The following is a 23510-nucleotide window of genomic DNA, read 5'->3' as shown; positions in this document are numbered from 1 at the left end:
TTATCCAAATGTCACCATTATCCCTGCTTGTCAGTTTCAAGCTGGTTAACTAGGTCTTTTTATAGCAGACTCTGTTAGCTCAACTATAGACTTTGAAGCAAAATACAATAAATATGGTACTTAGCTTATTTAATATGAAACCTGAAAGCTTGAGCAAACAGAACTAAAATGTTTCCTGTTACCAAAGATCATGGTAAGTACAGAGGCCAATATATTTGTGTCGTGAGTGTAGGTGTTGGTGGAAATCCATAATACAAGGCTTGTACCAAGTTTAACCCCAGTGCTGCAGTTTGAGGAGTATGGATGTCAGTGAGGGGGACATGGGTGTCATGCCTACTGGCTGGAGCAAGAGTCAGCCTACAGGTTAGAACAGGAGACTGTCACCAGGAATACCAGCCCAGGAACCGAGCTGGAGTCAGAGGCTTGATTACCATAGTCAAGAGTCAGAATCAGAAGTCATTAATCTGAGCTGAGGATCAGAATCAGAGGCCACATAGCAGAAGCAAGAGTCAGAGCCAAAGTCAGAAATCAGACTAGAGGGTCAGAACCAGGTAACCTGGAGTGAAGCAATGCAAGGGCAAGATTGGGGTCAAGGCAAGGGCAGGGCTGAAAATAAGTTGGTGCATGAGCTAATGCAGCTGTGGGCAAATGTCCTGAGCAGTTGTTGGGCCAATGCTGCTGCAGTGCTTGAGAGCGCACCTGTTGGTTCCTCCAGCTAATCAGATGATTCTGCTGCAATCCAACTATGATTCAGCTCAGAGTTTTTTTGTTTGTTCATAGAGAGGTGGAACTCACTAGTCCCAGGCTCAGCTGCAAGCTTTGATTCCTGACAGTTGCTCCTTTCAAGGGCTCCTTGTAGGGGCTCTTGGACCCAGTTTCTTAGGATGGAACCAGTGAAAAGTTCATAATATATGTGCTGTGTGAATGTTTTCCTCTGGTTCCCAGGATGGGTCTGCCAGGCCATACCCTTCCCAATAACCAGGCATTAGACTTTCCCTTAGAATGGTCTGGAGTCAGGGATTTTCCAAACCACACACTCGTCTTGCCCCTCACTGGATATGGGTGTTGGGGGATAGGAGCAGGCTAGAATCAGGATCTCTGTGCATGGCTTGAGAAGGGAGGCATGGAACATGGGATAATCGTCAATGACTTGGTAAGCTGTCTCTTGAAAGCCACTAGGTTGATCTGTTCTATGACCATGAAGGGACCTACCTATCAGTGACCAGATTAGCTGTGGTGCGGATGGATTTAAAGTTCTGGGGTGGACAACAGACCTTGTTGCTTATGGCAAGCCTGAATGACCTTGGTCAATGTGGCATAGCACCAGTGACAAGTCAGAACAACACCCTTCTTGTTGAAAATGTCTGTGAAGTCCCGATACTTGGTTGGGACCCCTAAGGCTGCAAGGGAAGATATTGGGTCCAACCGGGACACCTTCAAGCTGTGTCCGCTTGTTTGAAAGTCCTTGCCTGGGGTCGGACTTACTAGGAGTCACTCCAGGGAAAACATCTAACTCACAACTGGTCTCTAGAATTAAAAGGAATGGTGCTTGATCCCCAAAAGAGGTGGGAATTGTGTGTCACAAGCCAAGATGGTTGGAAAGTATGGGAAATAGACCATACCAAACTGAAAGGACTTATGCAGACCCTGAAGGTTGGTGACCTCCAAGTTTGACCTTCTGTGACTGGGTCTGAAGATAGGAGAGAACTGTTCACTAGTGGGTGTCATAATGGAGGTCCATTGAGCATTCATTAGATGCCATCAAGGTACCTGAGGGGAACTGTAGGAGCCATGAATGGGAGCAAAGGAGAGATGCTAGCCTCTCCCAGATCCCTCTATCAGAGCTGCAACATTCTCGACTAAGAAATGGATCGTCCCTTTGCCATTCAACTCAAGGCAAAGTATCTTGGGCCTCAGCAGTAGAGGCATAGACCTTATGCCCCATGTTCTTTCTCTGCATTGGAGAGATGGCTTCAGGCTGTGTCCAGTTGCTCAGGCTGTGGGGTGCACTTCTTTTCCTGTTGGCATTCCCCTGGCAATTGTCTATGTTAATGTGAAAACGGCATCCGAGCTGGCTGGAGATTCAGACCACACAAGCTTGCCTTTCATTTAGCTCAGATGGAGTCTGAATTAGCAGCACTGTGCAGCTTTGTACCACTTGGTGTCTGTCACCAGGCACTGAAACTCCATAGTGTCATTGCTGACTGGTTGGCTGCCTGCCTCAGGGCTTGGAGCACAGATTGTGCCATACATGTTTGATTTGGATCATCAGCAATTATTTCCATGACTTGGATAGAATTCTTCTTTTGGCCCAAGAAAATACATGATTTTTCCCTGGAGTGGAGAGGACCAGACCTGCATCTCCCTGGTCAGCAAACTGATGAGACGCACCCACTCTGGATCAGTCTGTGGTGCAAGTTTGTGGGCATAATAGAAACAGGAGCTGACAACAGCTCAGAAAGTCACAGAAGTTTCTATGGTGTCCATCAAACCTGCCTGGTAAATAAATCTTCTGTTCTTTAAGCCTTGGTGCAAGGCTTGAGTGCATAAAGGCAATGTTCTGCTCCTGCAGAATGCTAATCTGGGTTTGTAATTCTGCAAAGCATCTACCAACTCCAACAAGGGGATGTTAGTTTCAGTGGGATCCATCCTGGAAGAGGAAGCTACCCCATTTTTGGTTTTGGCTGTGCAGACTTAATATAGAATGTGGGTGGTCCTATCTCGTGATTAGAGCAGGAGTCCAGCCTCGTGAAGGAGCAGGACTTGATAGTCATGAAAAGAGCCCAAAGTCGTCAGCCAGGAATTGGAGCTGAAGGCCAGAGATGGGTTACCTGAAGTGAGGCAAGACCAGAGCAGGGCTGAAGCCAAACCAGGAGCAGGATCTAATGCAGGCATGGGTGAATGCTTTTGTTTCCTTCAACCAGTCTGGCAATCTGGTAAATTAGGTGAATCTGTTACAAGCCAAGTGTGATTCAGCTACATGTTCTCTGTTGCTTATTAGGGAAGCGGAGCTAGCCAGTCCCAGACTTAGCTGCATGGACTAATTCCTGACAACATATGTACCCTTATGCCTGCACAGACTCCTGTTGACTTCAATGAGGTTCTGTATGTGCCCCCACCTGCCAAAAGAAACACTTGCAGAACCGGGGTCTACATTCAAAGAATAAAGGCCTCTTTTTATAACTATAGAATTTACATGCTACAATGAGCTCAGTTATGTTGGGGTGAAGCACACATGACTTCACTAAAGTCAGTGAAATTACAGCAGAATGAGAAACTGGTTTATGTGAGATCACAATCAGGCCGCCTTATATTGTATTTTCAAATATTTTTTCCTCATGGGCAAATGTAAAACTTACCACAGACTGCTGATACTTGAACATCTCTAACCAGAATCTTGGATCCAAACTCCCCCGGCACTTTGGAGAAGTTTGGATCAGGAGCTGAATTTCATAGTTAGCCATTTGTCTATAAGAGACAAAAGCAGAACCCTTGATTCAGTGATCCCATGTACTGTGAGAGAGTTTGGATTCAGAACTAACCTCAATAACTTGGGTCTATCCTTCCACGGGTGCACCTACACAGCAGAGCTTAACTTGAAATAAGCTATGCAAATTGAGCTATGTCAATTGCGTAGCTTATTTCGAAATAGGGAGCGTCTACACAGCATTTATTTCGAAATAGAGCATTCTTCCTCCAAACTTCCCTTACTGCTCATACAATGAGGGTTACAGGAGTCAGAGTAAGAAGTCCTTCAAGTATTTCAACAATATTTCGAAATAACTGCCTGCTGTGTAGACGTGGACTAGTTATTTCAAAATAACGCTAGTTATTTTGAAATAATGTTGCTGTGTAGACATAGCCTAAGTGAATCCAAATTTTGATTTACATCTTCAACCCTTAACCAAAACTTTTCTAATCTCAGATTTAATATTCACTTGTCTATTTTTTTCTAATGAAATTGAAATCTTGTTAACTATGCTACATCCATTTTTTTTCTACTGTTAGGGAGATTAAACAAGAGGAAGAGCCTGAAATAGATGTGTGGGATCTCTTGAAGAACGCTAAACCCAGTGATTATGAGAAGATTGCATTTCAATATGGTATCACTGATCTGAGAGGCATGCTAAAACGCCTGAAGCGCATGCGTAGGGAAGAGAAGAAGAGTGCAGGTATGACTAAGGAAAAGATTTCTTACATCTGAACCATCTTGAGAGAGCACAAGTCTGGGAAATATTCAGGCTGCACAGCGAATAATCTGGGGCAGGTTTTGGCTCACAGTGATTAACATAAAAGCCACATGCCCATTTGGTACTTACACTAATGCCCTGTTTGCCAAATTGTGGTTCTTAACTGAGCTCAGTTCCCACTGACTTGCAAGGGAGTTTTGCTTGGTTAAGGAATGCAGAATGTATATCTCTCTGCTAGGGGTAAAATTGTAGATTATTGAAGTTTAGGAATATTAAATATTTTATGTGCTTTTTGCCATTAATTTTTTAACTTAATTTTGAAACTTTGCTCAGCTTCACTGGGATCCTGGTTAGTGCACATACACTCCTTTGTGTGCAGGGTAGTCTGGTTCAAGAGTGCTCTTCCCCACCCAAGAAGCTTGGCGATGCAAATAGCACAACATATGTACATGCATTCTGTCCAAGGTAACATTCTGGCATTTGCTCGTAATACTGGGGCACTACTCCGATTCATTCCAGATACTTGTGTTGCTCAAGTGGTTCCCTAGAGGATTCCTCCTGTGTAGAAGATATCTCCCTCCCAGAACACAGATCAGGATGTATTCCCAGGGAAAAAGAGCATGGCCAAGGCCTTCTTGTATTCCAGTGGGGCCTATCTATTAGATCAGCCCATTAGGGCCACTGGCAAATGGGTGCAAGTCAGAGCAGTCTTTAAAATGCTCTAACTTATGTCAGAGACTGAGTAAACCCTGGCTAGTATCAGTGCTGGGGGAATAGAAAGATGATATAAGGGCCACCATTGCTCAATCTCTCCGGTCCTTCATGTAGCACAGTTTGGCCACACCAGATATTCTGGGCCAATAAATCCAGAAATAATCTTCATTTATTTAACTATGTTGAGTACCACCAGAAGTAAAATAAATGGTTCTGCTTCCTTCAGTCTTGCTTGGAAATTAAAAAATATCTACTGTTGTTTACACAGAAATCTGATTTTTTTCCCTTGGCCGTTAAAAGTAATTGGATTTTAAACATATTCCTTTGTACTATAATATGGTAGAACTCTTCTAACATACAAACGCATAATGAATAGTAAAGGAAAAGTCATTCTGTCACTCCTATTTACCTTCTCATAAAATGTAAACAAGAGGACAGTCAATGTAAATGAAGAGCAGCACTTTTAAAATGAATGAAAAAGAAATACTTTGGGTTCTTAGACACAGCATTCAATTAATTTGTGGAATTTACTGACAGAAGATATTATTGAAGTGATGATTTTAGTGTGGTTTAAAAAGGGATTGAGCATAGATAACAAGAATAGTAAAACTTGCTCTAAACTAGAACAAAAATTCACATAATACATCAAATTTCTACTTCTGGTTAGAAGTCAGCCATCAAACTCCTGAGATCAGGAAGAAGTTACTCATCTCCATCACTATATGCCAGTGTTGAAGGAGAAATCTGATGTATTATGTGAATTTTTGTCCATTGATGGACCTAGCCTCCATGAATTTATCTAGTTCTTTATTGAACCCTGTTAAAGTCCTGGTCTTCACAACACGCTCTGGATAGGAGTTCCACAGGTTGACTGTGTACTGCATGAAGAAAAACTTCCTTTGGTTTGTTTAAAACCAGCTACCTATTAATTTCATTTGGTGACCCCTAGTTCTTATGTTATGGGAACAAGTAAATAATGTTTCCTTATTCACTTTTTCCACACCAGTCATGATTTTATAGACCTCTATCATATCCCCTCCCCCCAAGCCTCCTCTTTTCTAAGCTAAAAAGTCCCAGTCTTTTGAATTTCTCTTCATATGGGACCAGTTCCACCCCCTAATAATTTTTGTTGCCTACAAGGGCATTTGAATCTTCTAGCAGGAAACATGAGGCATTTACATCTTCTAACTGCTCCAAAAGTCAAAAGACAAGAATGTTGCTCAGCACCTGCAGCAACTCTGATTAGTTGCCTTTCCTGTTTTCCCACTTCCTGGGGAGAGGCTGCATAACTGATGAGGTTTTTCCTGCAGCTGTTTTTTTTTCTTGCAGACTTGTAAGAAGGTCTGAAAACCTATAACTGTGGCAGATCTTTAATAAAGACCTTTCTTTTTCCTCTTACATTAACTACACTATGAACTGACTGTCAGTTTCATGGTAATTGCACTTATATCTTCACCTTCATTGTCTGCCCCTGGAGATCCAAGTCAAATTGCGGGTGTTCAGCCTTCACCTGTCTCTTGTGCCACTTCCTTCTGTGAGACGGTTTTAAAACTGCACAATGTCCTGCCTTCCTCTGTGGCATTCCCAGCAAACCAGTTTGCTTAGCAGCTAGTCGCCACACACACCTCTTGCTAAGCAAGCACATTTATTCTTATGGTAAAAGTATTACGGAGATCACATGAAAAACAAAGGAAATTCCTAACCTTACCAGAGGTTGCCTATCTATCCTATAGGGCCCCAGTAAGTCAAAGTCTCTCCAACCTTTTTGCAAGGGAGAAGTTCCCCCCTTTAGAAAGAAGGTTCAAAGTCAGTTTAAATGCAACCTTTTTAAGTCAAAAGCCCTTTCTTTGCTTTCATAGTCTCTAGAAAATTAGTTTGAAATATGTGCAAATCTCCCCAAGGGGACATTTCTGGAGGTGTTTGCACACACACACACACCCATCCCTTATTCACATACCGTTTTAGTTCCTGAAGGAGCCGTGGTAACCAATATAATACAATCTGCTCTCCAAAAGATACGCCATGAGTGCAATTGCTGTTACACCAAGACTGACTGCATTGAAATTAGCTGTGAGCAATAAACAGGCTCCATATTATGTACTGTATATTCATCATTTTATCCTGAAATAATTCTTTTCAGCAGGCTTCTTATCATACCAGTTAGGTTTTGCATTATGCGATGTCCTTATAACTTGTACATTTTCATTTGTTTTTCTTCTTCTTTTCATACATCCTGCAACAGCTTTTTCCAAAATTCTGGATCCTGCATATCAAGTGGATAAAGGAGGTAAAGTAAGGTTTGTGGTGGAGTTGGCAGATCCAACAGTGGAACTCAAGTGGTATAAAAATGGACAAGAAATACGACCAAGTACAAAGTAAGTGATTCTTACTAAACATATCTAATAACAAATTCTACACTCAGTTTCTTGCTAAATTAACACATTGAATCTTCCCTTGATCCCAGTCTTGTTTTATGTAGATTTACTGCTCTGAAGTGACCAAGCTAACACTAACTTCTTTTCCGGTCCGTTTATCATAATCAAACTACATTTAAATCATATGCACACTGTAAGGATACGTCTATACTGCGGCGCTATTTCGGGATTCTTCTGGTATCCCAAAATAGCTATTCCATGTCTTGACAGCATGCCCCTTATTTTGAAATATCTTTCAAAATAACGGGGGCGCTATTCCGACATCCCTGTAAAACTTGTTCCACTAGGAGTAAGGAGTGTTTCGGAATAGCGGTTTATTTTGAAATTTGGCGCTGTGAAGACGCACCCTAAAAGTGCCAGTGACCTATAGTTCAAAGACCAATTCACAATACGCTTCAGTGTTAATATAGAATGTTCTCTGCATCTTCAGAAATCCAGAACTATACTCTTCCCTAAAATCTGTAAGGGTATGTCTACACTACCCTTCTAGTTCGAACTAGGAGGGTAATGTAGGCATACCGCACTTGCAAATGAAGCCCGGGATTTGAATTTCCCGGGCTTCATTTGCATAAGCGGGGCGCCGCCATTTTTTAAACCCCGCTGGTTCGAACCCCGTGCAGCGCGGCTACACGGGGCATGAACTAGGTAGTTCGAACTAGGCTTCCTAGTAGCCGCGCTGCACGGGGTTCGAACCAGCGGGGTTTTAAAAATGGTGGCACCCCGCTTATGCAAATGAAGCCTGGGAAATTCAAATCCCGGGCTTCATTTGCAAGTGCGGTATGTCTACACTACCCCGCTAGTTCGAACTAGCGGGGTAGTGTAGACATACCCTAAGGGATTAGGAAATGTCATGGTCTTTTTCTCCCCTCCAGTTCTGTGCAAACAGAAGGTCAGAATTTCTCTGTCACAGTTTTGCAATGTGATTCAGAGGAGAGAGGGCTGCCTGTAAATACCAGACCATGTGTCATGTCCTCAGGGAGAATTGGGGAAGTAAGGGTGTCTATAAATTGTGGGAGTGGTGATTGGGAAGAAAGGGGAGGCAAGGTGTATGTCCAATGCTCCTGAACCATGCGATGGTCTATCTCATGCTATCTATCAATGGATAAGGTCACAGTGAACCTGCTCCAAGGAACAGTAAAATGTACTCACGTCAAAATCCCAGAATACTGCCTCACACTAGCCTGCCAAGAACCTACCCAGAGAGACCCCTGTACAAAGGACCCAGTGAGCAGCTTTCTGTCATGGTTCTCAATATTCACTAGTGCAGGATTAGGCCCAGTACTAAGTGATGGTCATCATACTTAAAGTCTAGGTATCTTTTCTTTAATCCTTCAAACTGCCTTGACGAATTCAGAGTTCTATCACAGGCTGATTGGACACCCATTTAACAGATGCTGAACTGAACCCATCAACTCATTTCACACGGGTTACTGAACCTGTGTCAAATGCTAACAAGCTTTGATCATTACTGATTTGGGCAAATCTGAACCAGTGACATAAATATGGAATGCACCATGTCTCATTGTGGCTTCCCTGAGCCATCTGACCTACCGATGGTGGTATCTTCTTGACCTCAGCTATTATTCTACCTCAAAAACATAATAAGACTGTCACGATGAAACCTAGTGGTTCCTGTTATGGTTCCTTTCACCTTAACTGGTCTCAGACTTCAGATACCCACTTTGTTCTGTTATTTTCAAGATCCGGTTATGATTATTGTTCCAAATAATTGTGGCTGGGGTTTTCAAAGGGACCCAAGGGAGTTAGGTGCCAAACAAGCCTATAGCTTTTCTTGCTACTGGGTATTTACTATTACATCTCCATCCTTGTTAAGGCCGGAAAAGACCTTTCAGGCCATCCACTCTAAAATCAGGCACAAAATATGATTTCCTCTTACAGTAATCCCTTTAATATTTTGTAGTTAACAGAACAACATCAAAAAAGACCAAGCTCTGCTAACTTTGGGTTGCTCTGTGGACATTCAAACAGGTACATCTTTGAACACAAAGGTAATCAGCGAATTTTGTTCATCAATAACTGCACATTGACAGATGACGCCCGCTATCATGTGACGGCTGGTGATGAGAAATGCTCCACAGAACTGTTTGTAAGAGGTAGTGTACATCATCCTGCTTTTTTAGTTTTAAAAGAGCAGGCCAGAACCTTCATAGTTGTAAATCGGCACAGCTCAATTTATTGGAACAATGGTGATTTACGTCAGCTGAGGCTCTGACCCAGTGTGTGTCTGTATGCCCTCCCCTTGCCATCCTCTGTGATCTCACTCTGTCTCTTTGACAACCCTACGGATTCACCTTTCCTTCCACCTCGTAGTGGTTTAGAGGTAACTTCAGCACATTGGAGCTTGTGAAACTGATCCTGTAGATAGACTGCAACCTATTTTGGGGACCAGTGAGTACAGTGTTAGCCTTGCTAGTAGCACAGAGATTTGATGATACTCAATACGGTCAAGCCAACTAAACTTTTAAAAATCATCACACACCAATCTGCCCTGCTGTAGATATAGGCCACTGACTCTCCAAGAATGTGGACTGGTGGTTGGTTCCCTGTACTTGTGCTGTTAACATTTATATTGGAATCACTGATGGTACTAATGGTGTACAGACAGGAAACTGAGTAAAAAGGAAGCCTTTTGATTAAAGATGCATTAGAAGATTGGAGGGAAAGAAAAACCCTTTCATATATGTCAAAAAGCTATTTAAAACCTTAGCAATTAAAATCCCTATCACAGAGTTGTCAGTGTCCTTATAAATTAATGTTGTAAAAAGGTTGTATTCTCACTTGTTTATTCAGTTGACTTGAGTTTAAACAAGAAGGGGTGGTTATAGCTTATGAAGATTCAGTATGATGCCATTTCAATCACAGAGTATAATGAAAAAATTATGAATGAAAATACTCTGGGGAATGGAGTGCTTCTAGGAAAGTAGGAATGTGGGTCTTCACTTAATCCACTCAGGTTGAGACACAGTATGTAAAATGAATGAAGAGGTAGGTTTTTATTTTAACTGACTCAGGATCTTGCAATAACTGGTACCTGCTATTAGGGCACAGGCCATCTTCTTATTGATTTCCAGTAGAAAAAAATGAAATCTTAGCCAATATCTTAAGAAGATGATTGGCATTAGAATTTTAAAAATATAATTGTTTTCTTTTGTGACACATTGATTCTATTTCATTTACTTCTGTTTCTGAAACACACAACCATATTTTTTTCCTCTTCGCAGAGCCTCCAGTGGTGGTGACCAAGGCCCTGGAAGACCTGAGTACTTATGTTGGTGAAAGAGTAGAATTATCCTGTGAAGTGTCTGAAGAGGATGCAAATGTGAAATGGTAAAGCCACTTCCATCTGCCTCAGAGTAGATGCTGTTTTCCCTAGGAATGAAAAGTGCAGTGTGAAGGGCAATATCATCTTCCATGTTTATTATAAATCTGAAATGGAATTAGAAAATATCAGAAGATACTGTTTTTAAACCTGTGACAGCAATAATATGCTTTTAGTTTTGATGAATTCATTAGTGAATGAGTTCATTTAAATCTTTTCTCTTGCCCTACATTCTACAAAAACTTCTCTTGAGCTCATCAGGATTGTCATTCATGCAGAACTTGCTTGATATAGTATTAGCAGTAGTAAATTTCATTAAGAAGGCAATATTTATTATCCTCTATCAGGTTTAAGAATGGCGTGGAGCTGACCAATGAACCTAGATCTCGATACCGAATTAAGGTTGATGGTAAAAAACACACTCTGATCATAGATGAAGCTACAAAAGCTGACACTGCAACCTATTCGGTGATGACAACTGGAGGACAATCGGCTGCTAAGCTTGCTGTTGATTGTAAGTACTGAACAACTTTCTATTTGTGATTGAAATTTTACCCCTATCAAAAGAGGATAGTGTTTTCTCAGTACACGATTGCTGTTTGCATATTTCTATGCAAGTCTACTGAAAAATCTGACCAACATGGTATTATTATTTACTTATATTACCGCAGTGTGTAGGAGTCCTAATCATGGACCAAGACCTCATTGTGCTGGGTGCTTGTACAAACACAAAGCAGACAGACAAGTCCCTGTCCCAGGATGCTTAGAATTTAATTGTACAACTTAGGACAACAGAAGAATACAGGCACAAGGTAGAATACAAAGCAACAATGAGTATTGGTCATCATGATGAATTTTCTCATAGTAATTTTTTCTTTAGCTAACCTCTATAATCAGTGCATTGACGTCTTTTCCTTTGGATATTATTATAAGTAGAGCTGGTTGAAATTTTTCTGTCTGAACTTTTTTGATGAAAAATTGGGTTTTTGACAAAACAAAATTTTTCGCAGAAAGCATCTACTTTTTTCAATATTTTAAACTTTTTATTTAGAAAACCAGAAAGCAAATTTTTTCACCCAAGCCAGAAAAAAAGGGGTCTTTTAATGAAGAGTATATATGTTCCATTGACAGAGTAAGTATTTTCTAAGCAGCTCTATAAATATGAGTAATGCTACCAGTAACTAGTTTCCCCATCCCCAACCCTTAGACTTGTCATCAGAAAAAATAATACAAATAATATTGAAAATACAACACAGAAATACATGTAATTAACTTCTCTCACTAGGGTTTATGGCCATATATCTTTGAATGTGGGTAGGATACACATGCTTTCCAGCCAAGTATAGGTACTTTTGAGTTTACAGCTTTTTACTGCAGGGCAAATGTTGGAAGTTATTGTAACACATTTTTAATCTTTTTGCAAATGTGTTCATTTATTATAGAACATAAATTAGCAGATCTCATTCTTCCTTTCTTCTAGACCTGTTAACTAGAGTCCTGCATATCCACAGATATACACTTTATATCCCATGGCTCATTTTTGTGGATACAGATGCAGATGCGGATACAAATTTTGTATCAAGAAGCCTGCAAAATTGCAGACATCCACTTTATATCCCCAGGTATCCACATCTGCAGATGTGGAGATTCCCAGCTCATTTTTGCAGATACAGATACAGCTGCGGATACAAATTTGGTATCAGTGCAGGACTCTAATATTAAGTCCTGAAGTATTTGTAAGCATGTCCCATGTTTTGCTTACTTTATTTCAATAAGTCAAGATGATTGCTACCAGGAGTATCAGTGACTGTGAAGGTATTAGTATCCACAAATTTTCATCTCTAGATCACTAGTCTGAATCTGACCCTGGTTGCAAGTGAGAGAAAGCCTCTAGCGTCTTATAATGATCATTGGTATACATAAATAAAATGTGTGGTCTCACTAACATTACTAGTGGACAGATACCACTAGTGGAAAACGGATAAATAGACTTAAGATTTATCTATGGTGGTCCCTCACAGACATATTGTTAAGGAAAGCAATGCACAGTATTTGCCCATTCCATGCCTATGTTGTGAACCACAGAAGGAATTAAGTCTCTTGTACCATCAGTCAATATGTCAGTTTTCAAAAACATACGCAATTAAAGAACTTTAGTCACTGTTCCATGAAACAATCAAAAGCTAAATGTTTCACAGCGTAACTCAGATTTGTACATATTACTAGTATTTAGCCTTGAGCGTTTTATGTCTCAGTAATCACAGGGATGCCTGTCTGATGTTCAGATTATGACTGCTACTGGCAGCTCACAGATAAAATCATGAATGGTTATTAGCACTAATTTCTATGGTTCTCTTTTCCTAAGTGAGACCACTGAAGATAATGCAGCCACTCACAGACCAGACTGTGAGGCTTGGGAAAGAAATTGCCCTGAAGTGTGAGATATCTGAGAACATAGAAGGGAAGTGGTACAAAAATGGGCAACTTATTCAAGCTAGTGACCGTGTGAAGCTATATCACAAAGGAAGGTAGGTGTCTTGAGATGTGAATTGATTGCAGTCGAGAGCCTGACATCAGGTGATGCCAAAGTGTGAATTGCACCATTGATATGTTTACATCCCTCACATTCAGCCCCCTCATAGATATTTATATTTGCCCTTACAAAAAGAGCAATAGACATCAGCCACCACCTGGCCCTTTATTTCAGTCAGTTTACTCAAGACTGTTGATAAGCCACAATCAGGGGAGCCAACAGCCTCTGCAGGCCAGGTGGGGGGACCTGGCTCTGTGCTCCCGGAAGGAGCGGGGCCTTGGATGGAAGAGGCAGGGCTGGGGCTGCCAGCCTTCAGCGCTATCTGGAGTGCAGTGCTGTCCCCCTCCCCCAGCACCTCAGAGCTGTGTAGAACATGAGGCGCAGTGCTCCCATGGCGATTAAAGGGCTCCTACCTCCAGCCACTGCCACAGTGGCAGCCAGCAGCCTTGGGTCCCTTTGAATTGCCGGGCTCTGTAGCAGCTGCCCTTTGCTCCCCCCATGTTAGTGGGCCTGGCCATAATGAAATATTTTGATGATACCTACATTCCACTACACTTGAAGTTTCTGTGTTGCACTTATTGGGGGACATTAAGTAGTAAGATCAAAACCATTATTAGAAATGATAGAAAAACACATTTTCGGATTTCTGTTTTACTGTTTCTATTCCATTTCCATGTTTTGCGCACAGAAGTCACATCTCAGCCAGTGCAAGTTACGTGCATTTATCAGGTCCCTTTGTATTTAAAATCTGTTCTGAACATTGGGCTAATTCCAGAGAATGTGTTTACTATTTTCTCCATTTAAAAAAAAAAAAAAGGAAAGGGCCAGATCTTCCACAGTATTTTTCCTTTGCACTGTGTCAACACATGGAAATTTCCAAATATGCATTTTAGTGTGTAGGAGAATTCTTGGGTGGTGTAAAGCTACCATGTTGACTCTACTCATTCTTCCACCATCCCAATGTAAACAGCACCTTGTAACAAACCTGAACTGTATAACAAACCCTTACATTGGCCTGCAATAGAATAGGCTTGCTGTTACTCAAACCTGAAGCCCCTAGAATCCTTGGGATTGGATGTAGGGTCCAAAAAGGTGGTATAAAGCCACTTATCCTGCACCTGTCAAGTTGGGTCCTGCCCTGAGCATGGCTCAGCCAGACCAGAAGACAAGCCCAAACATATTTGAGTACCTTTCTTGCCCACCCTGACACTGGGTTCCAGGGACAGACAGACAGTAGAGTGGGTCCCATCAGAAAAACTCAGAGTCACAAGGAAGGACCAACAACAATAGGGCCTAGTTCCAGGGAAAGGGGCATCAAATTTTCTCATAGAGTTCTAATTGCAATCCAACAGACAGTGGCTCAAAACACTTGAGTAAAATAAATTTCACTCCTTGTAATTTTCCATTTCCATGATCCTACAGAAAGCATTGTGTCCTGACTATTCTTAATTTCCACGATACCCTTCTCAAGAAAATCAAATTCTAATCACTACCAGTTTAATCAGTTAAAACGCTATGTAGCATACAGTAGCTGACCTGGTGAACTTGTAATTTGAGTTGTAATAATAATTCTTCCTTTTAGCTGCATAGTCTACAAAATATAGTTAAAATGGGTTTCTTTTTTACTTTTTCATAGAATCCACAGGTTGGTTATAGGAAGTGCCGTTGTTGATGACGAAGGTGATTATATGTTTGTGCCAGATGCCTATAAAGTTAACATACCATGCAGAGTACATGTCATAGGTAAGTGCGTGATGCATCTACAGATATAACATTTTTTTTAGACTGCGGAAAGTGAGCACTGGGTGCTACATCCAAAATTTTGGTCAGAAACTCTTCAAAACAGACATGCACTTTCCAATTCGCAAAATAGAGTTTTTACTTAGACAAAATGCAAGGGAAATTGTCAGAAAATAATGATCTGGTTATGATTTGAGGGCCTGATCCAAAGACCCATATGCCCCAAGAAAGATTCCCCTGCTGAATTTCTAAGCTTAAAAATAATCAAGTATTAAGAGTTTTCTTCAAACACTTGGTGCTGGCCCTCTATGTAGCATGCATTATTGTAGCAGAATGCAGTGTTGTGTTCCTCAGTGTTTTGACTTTACATCCCATTTGAATTCTGATACTTTTTTCCAACTTATTTTATACAACAAGGCTACATCTAGACTGGCATGATTTTCCGGAAATGCTTTTAACAGAAAAGTTTTCCATTAAAAGCATTTTTGGAAAAGAGAGTCTAGATTAGCATGGACACTTTTCCGCAAAAGCACTTTTTGCAGAAAAGCGTCTGTGGCCAATCTAGATGCACTTTTGCGCAAAACAAATCTCAGCTGTCTACGCTGGTCCTTTTTGCGCAAAAGGGACTTTTGCCCGAACGGAAGCAGGGTAGTATTTCCGCAAAAAGCACTGATTTCTTACAGTAGGAAGTCAGTGCTTTTGCGGAAATTCAAGTGGCCAGTGTAGACAGCTGGAAAGTTTTTCCGGAAAAGCGGCTGATTTTTCCAGAAAAACTGGCCAGTCTAGACACAGCCAAATAGTGGTACAGGTACAGTTTGTTCTACATGCCAAGTACATTAAGCAATCACTAGATGGTTAATTTTATTAACCAAGATACATTTAATCAGTTAAATACCTAGTTTGTACATGAACCCAGTTTTTCAAACAAAAGTAAAACATCACAGTGACTGTCTCCTTAATAACTCTCTGTTAGCTGGTTTATGAATCCTAATATTAATAGCCAAATCCTAACCATTTAGAATTAGCAATGGTTTTGTCAAACTGTACATCTTTCATATAATGTCATGTTACCTGTATTTTTTACATACAGTTCTTGTATCAGGGAGAGAGAGGAGGCAAGATAAGAACAACAGAGTGGCAGTGACCTATCATTGGCTTGCTATGGGCCACTGGAGGATGTTTGGGGGTGGCTGGTGAATGAAAGATAGTGGGGTAGACTGTCTCTTTCTCCTTCCTCCCTCCCTCCCTCCACTGGAAGATGTTTGAACTATATTAAAAATCTCAGTGAAGAATCCAAGTTAGAGTGGTTTGGACCACTTTTCTCTTCAGTATAATAGGCCTTATGTTGCAAAACTATACCCAAGACACTATACTTACCCAAATGTGCTTCTCAGTATAATGAATTTGGCAATGTCTGAATTTTCAGATCCTCCTAGGCTCCACCTGGAAGGTCTTGGTGATGATAACACAGTGACAGTGGTAGCAGGAAACAAACTACGACTTGAGATCCCCATCTCTGGAGAGCCGACTCCAAAAGTTATGTGGAGTAAAGGGGATAAGGTATTACTTAACTTCTCATGCTACTATATTACATAATTATGCAGTCTGGTCAAGGGCCTTTTTCATCAGAAATAGTTTTCAGCATGGTGAGTCAATCTATTTTAATTATTTTATGGCTCTCACTCTGGCAAAGGATAATGAGGGGACGTTTTCTCAACTACATTGTATCTTGGTAATTCTGAGTCCAAGGAGAAGAGTGACATAGGTGGATAGATAGACAGATATTTTCCATTTCATGTTCTTTTGAAACAAGGGATAGCTAGCTACAATTATACAGATGGAGGAAATTGCCTATCAATACCTACATTATAAAAGGCAGTGATACATCAAATACAGTGTAGAGTAGCCTACACAATCCTTCTCTCTTCTGAAGTGCATGCTTCTGTTGGAAAGAAAAACCCAGTCTCCATGCTCATGTGGAGAACTGTGCTACCTGTGTAATGTACACTGCTTTTCTAGTAGATTCATGGAAAAGGCTAAAAAGAACCATTATCTAATCTGATCTGCTGTGTCAACACAAGCTTGCAGTGGAGGAAATTGTTCTTCCTGTAAACTAGATGAACCATAGATACACAGTACAATGGCAGTTCTAAAGTGATTTATCTTATTAGCCTGCTTCTCTGAGACTTTCAGTTTCTATTCTGTGAAATGTTGGTGGGTTTTGGTTCACAGATTCAAGCCACCTGCCTCAGCAGGATTCAAACAGTGTGAGACTTTAAACATAACACAGTCAAAACCACAGACGCTACACCTGGATTTTACACTATTTATGCAAAACTGTAAATGTTGCAAGATTTTTTAAAAAAGCCATAACTTAGCCCATGTTTATAAATGTCAATAGTTCTTGACAAAGCTATTGGAATTTCCAGTTTGTAGGGAAAAACAAGCAGCCAGGTGCATGTCTTACGGTGACGCAATGCAAAAATATCACATCGATCTATCTGTGACCACATAATTCCAACACGCCAAATTTCTCATCTCCATATTTTAAAAGCAGAATGCAGAGATGGGGACATATGGTGCTCAATGACTTCAGTAAGAGCCACAAGGGCAATTTGTTGTGTATTCCTTGGTAAATTTTTATCGGAGTGTCAAGGCTAAGAATCCAGTCATGATTGACCCATCGTCCCTTATTTTGTTGTCCTTTTATGCCCAGTAAACAGTTGAAACTTTTGAGTTTTAGATGTAAAGCTCATTCCCGTTGTTCTTTTGCAGATTTCTTCCTTTTCAGTGTACTGTGTTGTACTTCGGTTTTTATTTTTGTCCATTCTTATTCTGGAGTCTGAAAATGCTGTTTCCCTTCCCCTTACTTTGATTCCTAGTGGATCATGGAGACAGGTGGCAGAATACGGGCAGAAACTTACCCGGATAGTAGCTGTTTGGTAATTGATATAGCCGAGAGGGATGACTCAGGTCAATACAGAATAATGCTAAAGAATGAGGCTGGAGAAGATGCAGCTCAGATCAACATCAAGGTGGTTGGTGAGTCATTCTAATGCACAAGGCTACAGCACTAAAAGGGTGGATTTTTATCGTATCTGCTTCACTTTTCAATATGTACTTTTCAAAGAAATACCCCACCTATAATCAGCTTGTTTTTGCCCCATGTGAGTCTTTCATATCAATTTATGGTGCCCTCAGGTTGCTCTGTTTTGTGACCCAACTCGTAGAGTTTGGCATTCTAAATCCTATCAAAAATCAATTTCTCAAAAATCAAAAAGGGGGCGTGATGGCGAAAAATTTAGGAACCACTGTATCTAGCCAGACTTTTTTGGAGCCTAAAATGGACTTATCACATCTAGGGTGAGAGAAACACCTTAACTACCTTATGTGCAGGGGTTATCCTCTCTAATGAGCTATCTGAGCTGTTTAAGCTACTTATGTGGTTCCCATTTCCATAGTATTTTGGCCTACCTCGTAACCATTGCTGTATTTATCTTCACAACTCCCATGCAAGGTCAAACAGTCCTTTTATCACCATTTTACAGAGGGGGAACTGAGGCACAGAGAAATAAGTGACTTGCCCAAGTTCACACACATCACCTATATCAGAGTACAGAATTGAAGTGGTTTCTCACAAGCCATAGCATAGGTATTAGATCATCTCTCCTCTCTATGAAGAGATTTGCTCCAAATTGTGAATGGGTTCACAAAGTGGAAGCTGTTTTTGAGATGACCACTAAAGCCCAATTCCATCCTATAGTGGTCAGGACAGGATTTTCATCTTCAGTGTATTCTGAAGTTTTCTTCCCACCATGTCACTACATAACTGTATCTTCTTGACTTCCAGACTTGATATTGTAACATGTTTATTCTGCCTTTAAAAGCTGCTTCTAGTCTTGCTGTCATGGTAAAGCCTGGTTGCACTTTAAGATTTTTTTTTGTTTATTTTACAGCATTCTGTGTCCTGCTCCTTTATTTCATTTTTGAGAAACTTTTTAACGGTTTGTTTTCTTCTAATTAAAAGATACATTTATTGTGTTTGCAACAGATATTCCTGACCCTCCTGAAGCACCAAACGTGACTGAGGTGGGTGAAGATTGGTGTATTATGAACTGGGAACCTCCAGCCTATGACGGAGGATCCCCTCTCCTAGGTAAGTGCATTTCCTTTGTTTGGTGGTATCATAGTATGGCCAAGGGAAGTGAACACCAAAGAAATGGACCCTGTACTGAAACACTCAGTCTCTCTGGTCCTGGGAAGTTCAACTCTTGGAAATCAACAGCAAGAGCTGTTTACTTCCATAAGAAGGGGTTTCTTAGCTATCTGGGTTACAGATCCTTTGAGATGTGAAGACCATTCTCACCATCATTTAATGTTATTAAATTACCACTATTACAGGACTGAGTTGGTGGACAATTGGCATATTGTTATAAACCACCAAACTTTGAAGCTTTGTTCTATTTGTAAGTTAGCACAGACTTAGGGAACAGTTCCATGTCTTGCTGAGCAGCTTCCAATGTATTGCAATAAATGGGTACCAGAAGTATGCAGAAACTGGTAGGCCTGGGCTCTGAATCACCATTAGCTTAATACTCTGATCTTATAAAATTAAGATTCAGAGTGGTTGCAACTGGAGGAGAAGAGCCTAGCTTGCAATATTTGGCAAAACATTAAGGGTCAGAAGGGAATGTGAATCCAGAATAGGGGTATTGGCCAGTCAAAAAGATGGCATTTGTTTTGGCTTTGTATGGGATTTTACGAATGCTTGTCCCTTGTTTAAGTTAACACAATCGTGTGTGTTCCATAGGGTATTTCATTGAAAGGAAAAAGAAACAAAGCTCCAGGTGGATGAGACTGAATTTTGACCTGTGTAAAGAAACAACATTTGAACCAAAGAAGATGATAGAAGGTGTTGCTTATGAGGTCCGTGTCTTTGCTGTCAATGCAGTAGGAATTTCCAAACCAAGTATGCCCTCAAAGCCTTTTGTTCCCTTGGGTGAGTAAACAAAAATATAGAAGTATCTGCTCATTTAAAAATTGGCTTTGTATATAAAATTTTAAAGAACCATATCCAACAGTCCTAGTTTTTGGCTTGCATTGTGAAGCAAGGGCATGCTTTACATCTAAAGACATACTAGTGGACAGAATTCATTAGATAATAGGTTCGGTGACAATCTTGATCCCTCTAGGTGTTCCTTAGAAAAATTAATTTTAAAAATGGCCAGAAATCAAATGTCAATATTTTCATGTTGAGATCTGAGTTTCTTTTAAGCTTACTCCTTTAGTAATAATACTTAGCACTTGCATAGTGCTTTGCAGTTTCAGAAAACTGCAAACATTAATCTTACCCTCACAACACATTTGTAAGTTGAGAGATATCAGCCAAAAATGGGGTAAAGTAGTTAAAGTTACTTAGCCAACATCACGCAGTAAGTTAGGCAGCAGAGCTAAGATAAAGACTCAGGGTATGTCTACACTACCCTCCTAGTTCGAACTAGGAGGGTAATGTAGGCATACCGCACTTGCAAATGAAGCCCGGGATTTGAATTTCCCGGGCTTCATTTGCATAAGCGGGGAGTCGCCATTTTTAAAACCCCGCTGGTTCGAACCCCGTGCAGCGCGGCTACACGGGGCACGAACTAGGTAGTTCGAACTAGGCTTCCTAGTTCAAACTACCGTTACTGTTACTCCATGAAATGAGGAGTATTTCATGAGGAGTAACAGTAGTTTGAACTAGGAAGCCTAGTTCGAACTACCTAGTTCGTGCCCCGTGTAGCCGCGCTGCACGGGGTTCGAACCAGCGGGGTTTTAAAAATGGCGGCTCCCCGCTTATGCAAATGAAGCCCGGGAAATTCAAATCCCGGGCTTCATTTGCAAGTGCGGTATGCCTACATTACCCTCCTAGTTCGAACTAGGAGGGTAGTGTAGACATACCCTTAGGGAGGTCCTGAGTTCCAGCCCTTGTTCCATTTGCCATTCCATGTTAGTTCCCTAGAAAGGCAACAGGGTTTCAGCATCTTTTCTTAGCCAGGATAAACTAGCCATATAGTAAATAGTTTTGCATACCCTATTTATTATTTGTAATATCTTTGCATTTAAGAGCCCTTATCCTAGTATACTGCAACCTGGTTAGACATGATGGACAGTGTCCCAAAAACTATCCTGGTACCTTTTGTGGAAAGACAGGTGTTTCTAAATTATTCTAATAAACATAGTTTACCTATAGTACACATTGTGCCTTATTCTCTATGTCATTGTCAGTGGCAGATTAATGGCCTATGCCCAAGGGCCACAGCCACTCTGGGGCCCTCTGCCGAACACTGGAACCTGTGTAGAAATGGGGGGGCAGAGATCCTGGAACTGTGTCCTTGACCCCTAGAATCATAGAATCCCAGGGCTGGAAGAGACCTCAGGAAGTCATCGGGTCCAGCCCCCTGCCCAAAGCAGGACCCATCCCAGCTAAATCATCCCAGCCAGGACTTTGTGAAGCCGAGACTTAAAAACTTCTAGAGATGGAGATTCCACCACCTCCCTAGGTAACCCATCCCAGTACTTCACCACCCTCCTAGTGAAATAGTGTTTCCTAATATCCAACCTAGACCTCCCCACTGTAACTTGAGACCATTGCTCCTTGTTCTGTCATCTGTCACTACTGAGAACAGCCTCTCTCCATCCTCTTTGGAACCTCCCTTCAGTAAGCTGAAGGCTAGGCTGCTTTCAAATCCCCCCTCACTTGTCTCTCCTGCAGACTAAATAAGCCCAAATCCGTCAGCCTCTCCTCATAGATCATGTGCTCCAGCCCCCTAATCATTTTGGTTGCCTTCCGCTGGACTCTCTCCAATGCGTCTGCATCCTTTCTGTAGTGGGGGGCCCAGAACTGGATGCAGTACTCCAGATGTGGCCTCACCAATGCCAAATAAAGGGGAATAATAACTTCTCTAGAGCTGCTGGAAATGCTCCTCCTAATGCACCCCAAAGTGCTATTAGCTTTTTTGGCTACAAGGGCACACTGTTGACTCATATCCAGCTTCTCATCCACTGTAATCCTCAGGTCCTTTTCTGCTGAATTGCTACTTAGCCAGTTGGTCCCCAGTCTGTAACAGTGCAGGACTCTGCTCTTGTCCTTGTTGAACCTCATCAGAATTCTTTTTGGCCCAATCCTCCAATTTGTCTAAGTCACTTTGGACCCTATTCCTACCCTCCAACTTGTCCACCTCTCCCCCTAGCTTAGTGTCATCTACAAACTTGCAGAGGCTGCAATCCATCCCCTCATCCAGGTCATTAATAAAAATGTTGAACAAAACTGCTCCCAGGAGAGTTGGAGGGGTTCAAATGATCTTTATGCCCAGGGTGTTAATGTATCTTAACCTACCTCTGTCAACGAGGGTTTGCTGCCTTGCACAGAGGATACTTAGAATCCTGGGAAGCATAAGGAAGAACACTGCTTCTGTAGTGTCCTCTGCTCTTCTGAGAGTAACTATACTGTGGTCTGAGTATCTTCTCATGTCTCCAAATACATATCATGGCTTTAGAGCCCGTTAGATGGAAGTTCTGGGAGCATATACAGGAGGGCCTATATCTTATTTACTGAGCAGGTGTATCTTAATAATTTGTAATGGGATGGAATAAAATGCATGCCTTTTATAAAGGTAAGAAATAAAACCTTAAACTCTATGGTATCTATGTCCTAGAATCTGTGTTGCCACTTTGGGGAGCAATTAGAAGATTCCCACTTGCTGTATATCACAAGTGCGCGCTTGAATGCTAATACAAATGTTTTCTTTATTTTTAGCTGTCACCAGTCCACCAACTCTCCTGGCAGTTGATGGAGTAACTGATACCACTGTTACAATGAAATGGCGGCCACCAGACCAAATTGGAGCAGCAGGTTTAGACGGCTATGTTATAGAGTACTGCTTTGAAGGAAGTAAGTGTCAACAACTATGGCATGCTCCTACTGCTTAAAATAGGTGAGCATTGCCCCACCTTTTCTCCGTGAGAGAATACTGCCCCTGTTCTGAGGTAAAAGTTAGTCAGCCAGAATTCTCAAGCTATTGGGTTTCATCCAGGCTCCTTTCTAACTACTGTACACCTATCTGTCCTACATTTGATTTGGTCTTTCAAAACAACGTCCAGTTAGTCTAGTAGCATGCGGGTTGTGAACTGTACTGATGTTTGTCATTCAGGAACTCTTCTGCTGCACTCTTGCTCCCTAAGGACATGAAATATGGCCACATCAGAGAGATTAAATATTTGGATGGACTGAAAAAAAGAAAAGCAAGTAAAATGACTCTCCTAATTGACAGATGGGGAAAATTGGAAAATCACATTTGACTTGTTTTGTTCTCTCATAGAGACTTGGACAGTCTAAACTGTTCAAAATACTAACTAAAGGGTTTCTTTATGTTTGGAATCAACAGTGGCTTCCTTGTGTGCCAGTTTCACACACTGAGGACAGACAGCCCCGTGGTTGTGTTATACCACCAAATGGACATGGTCCAAGCCACAACATTCAGATTTGGATTTTGATTGCCCCCTGCATTTGGAAGTGTTCA

The 23510-nt window shown here is 41.3% G+C and overlaps 1 protein-coding gene across 5 annotated transcripts in view; it reads left to right on the top strand.

Moving 5' to 3' along the window:
• MYBPC1 (myosin binding protein C1) overlaps positions 1–23510 on the top strand; it is a 130630-nt gene that overhangs the window by 74563 nt on the left and 32557 nt on the right. For all 5 annotated transcript variants that reach the window (XM_006138047.4, XM_006138048.4, XM_075939289.1 and 2 more), the window contains 12 exons: positions 4009–4172; positions 7147–7279; positions 9329–9453; positions 10582–10687; positions 11027–11193; positions 13045–13207; positions 14849–14955; positions 16379–16512; positions 17835–17994; positions 19004–19108; positions 19763–19951; positions 22748–22882. In XM_006138047.4, coding sequence (XP_006138109.2) covers positions 4009–4172; positions 7147–7279; positions 9329–9453; positions 10582–10687; positions 11027–11193; positions 13045–13207; positions 14849–14955; positions 16379–16512; positions 17835–17994; positions 19004–19108; positions 19763–19951; positions 22748–22882 — 1688 coding nt within the window. The remainder of the gene's footprint in view (positions 1–4008; positions 4173–7146; positions 7280–9328; positions 9454–10581; positions 10688–11026; positions 11194–13044; positions 13208–14848; positions 14956–16378; positions 16513–17834; positions 17995–19003; positions 19109–19762; positions 19952–22747; positions 22883–23510) is intronic.

The sequence above is a fragment of the Pelodiscus sinensis genome, chromosome 1, assembly GCF_049634645.1.
Source record: "Pelodiscus sinensis isolate JC-2024 chromosome 1, ASM4963464v1, whole genome shotgun sequence".
Taxonomy (NCBI): domain Eukaryota; kingdom Metazoa; phylum Chordata; order Testudines; family Trionychidae; genus Pelodiscus; species Pelodiscus sinensis.
The sequence above is the reverse complement of the archived record's forward strand: the minus strand, read 5'-3'. Positions and strand labels throughout refer to the sequence as shown.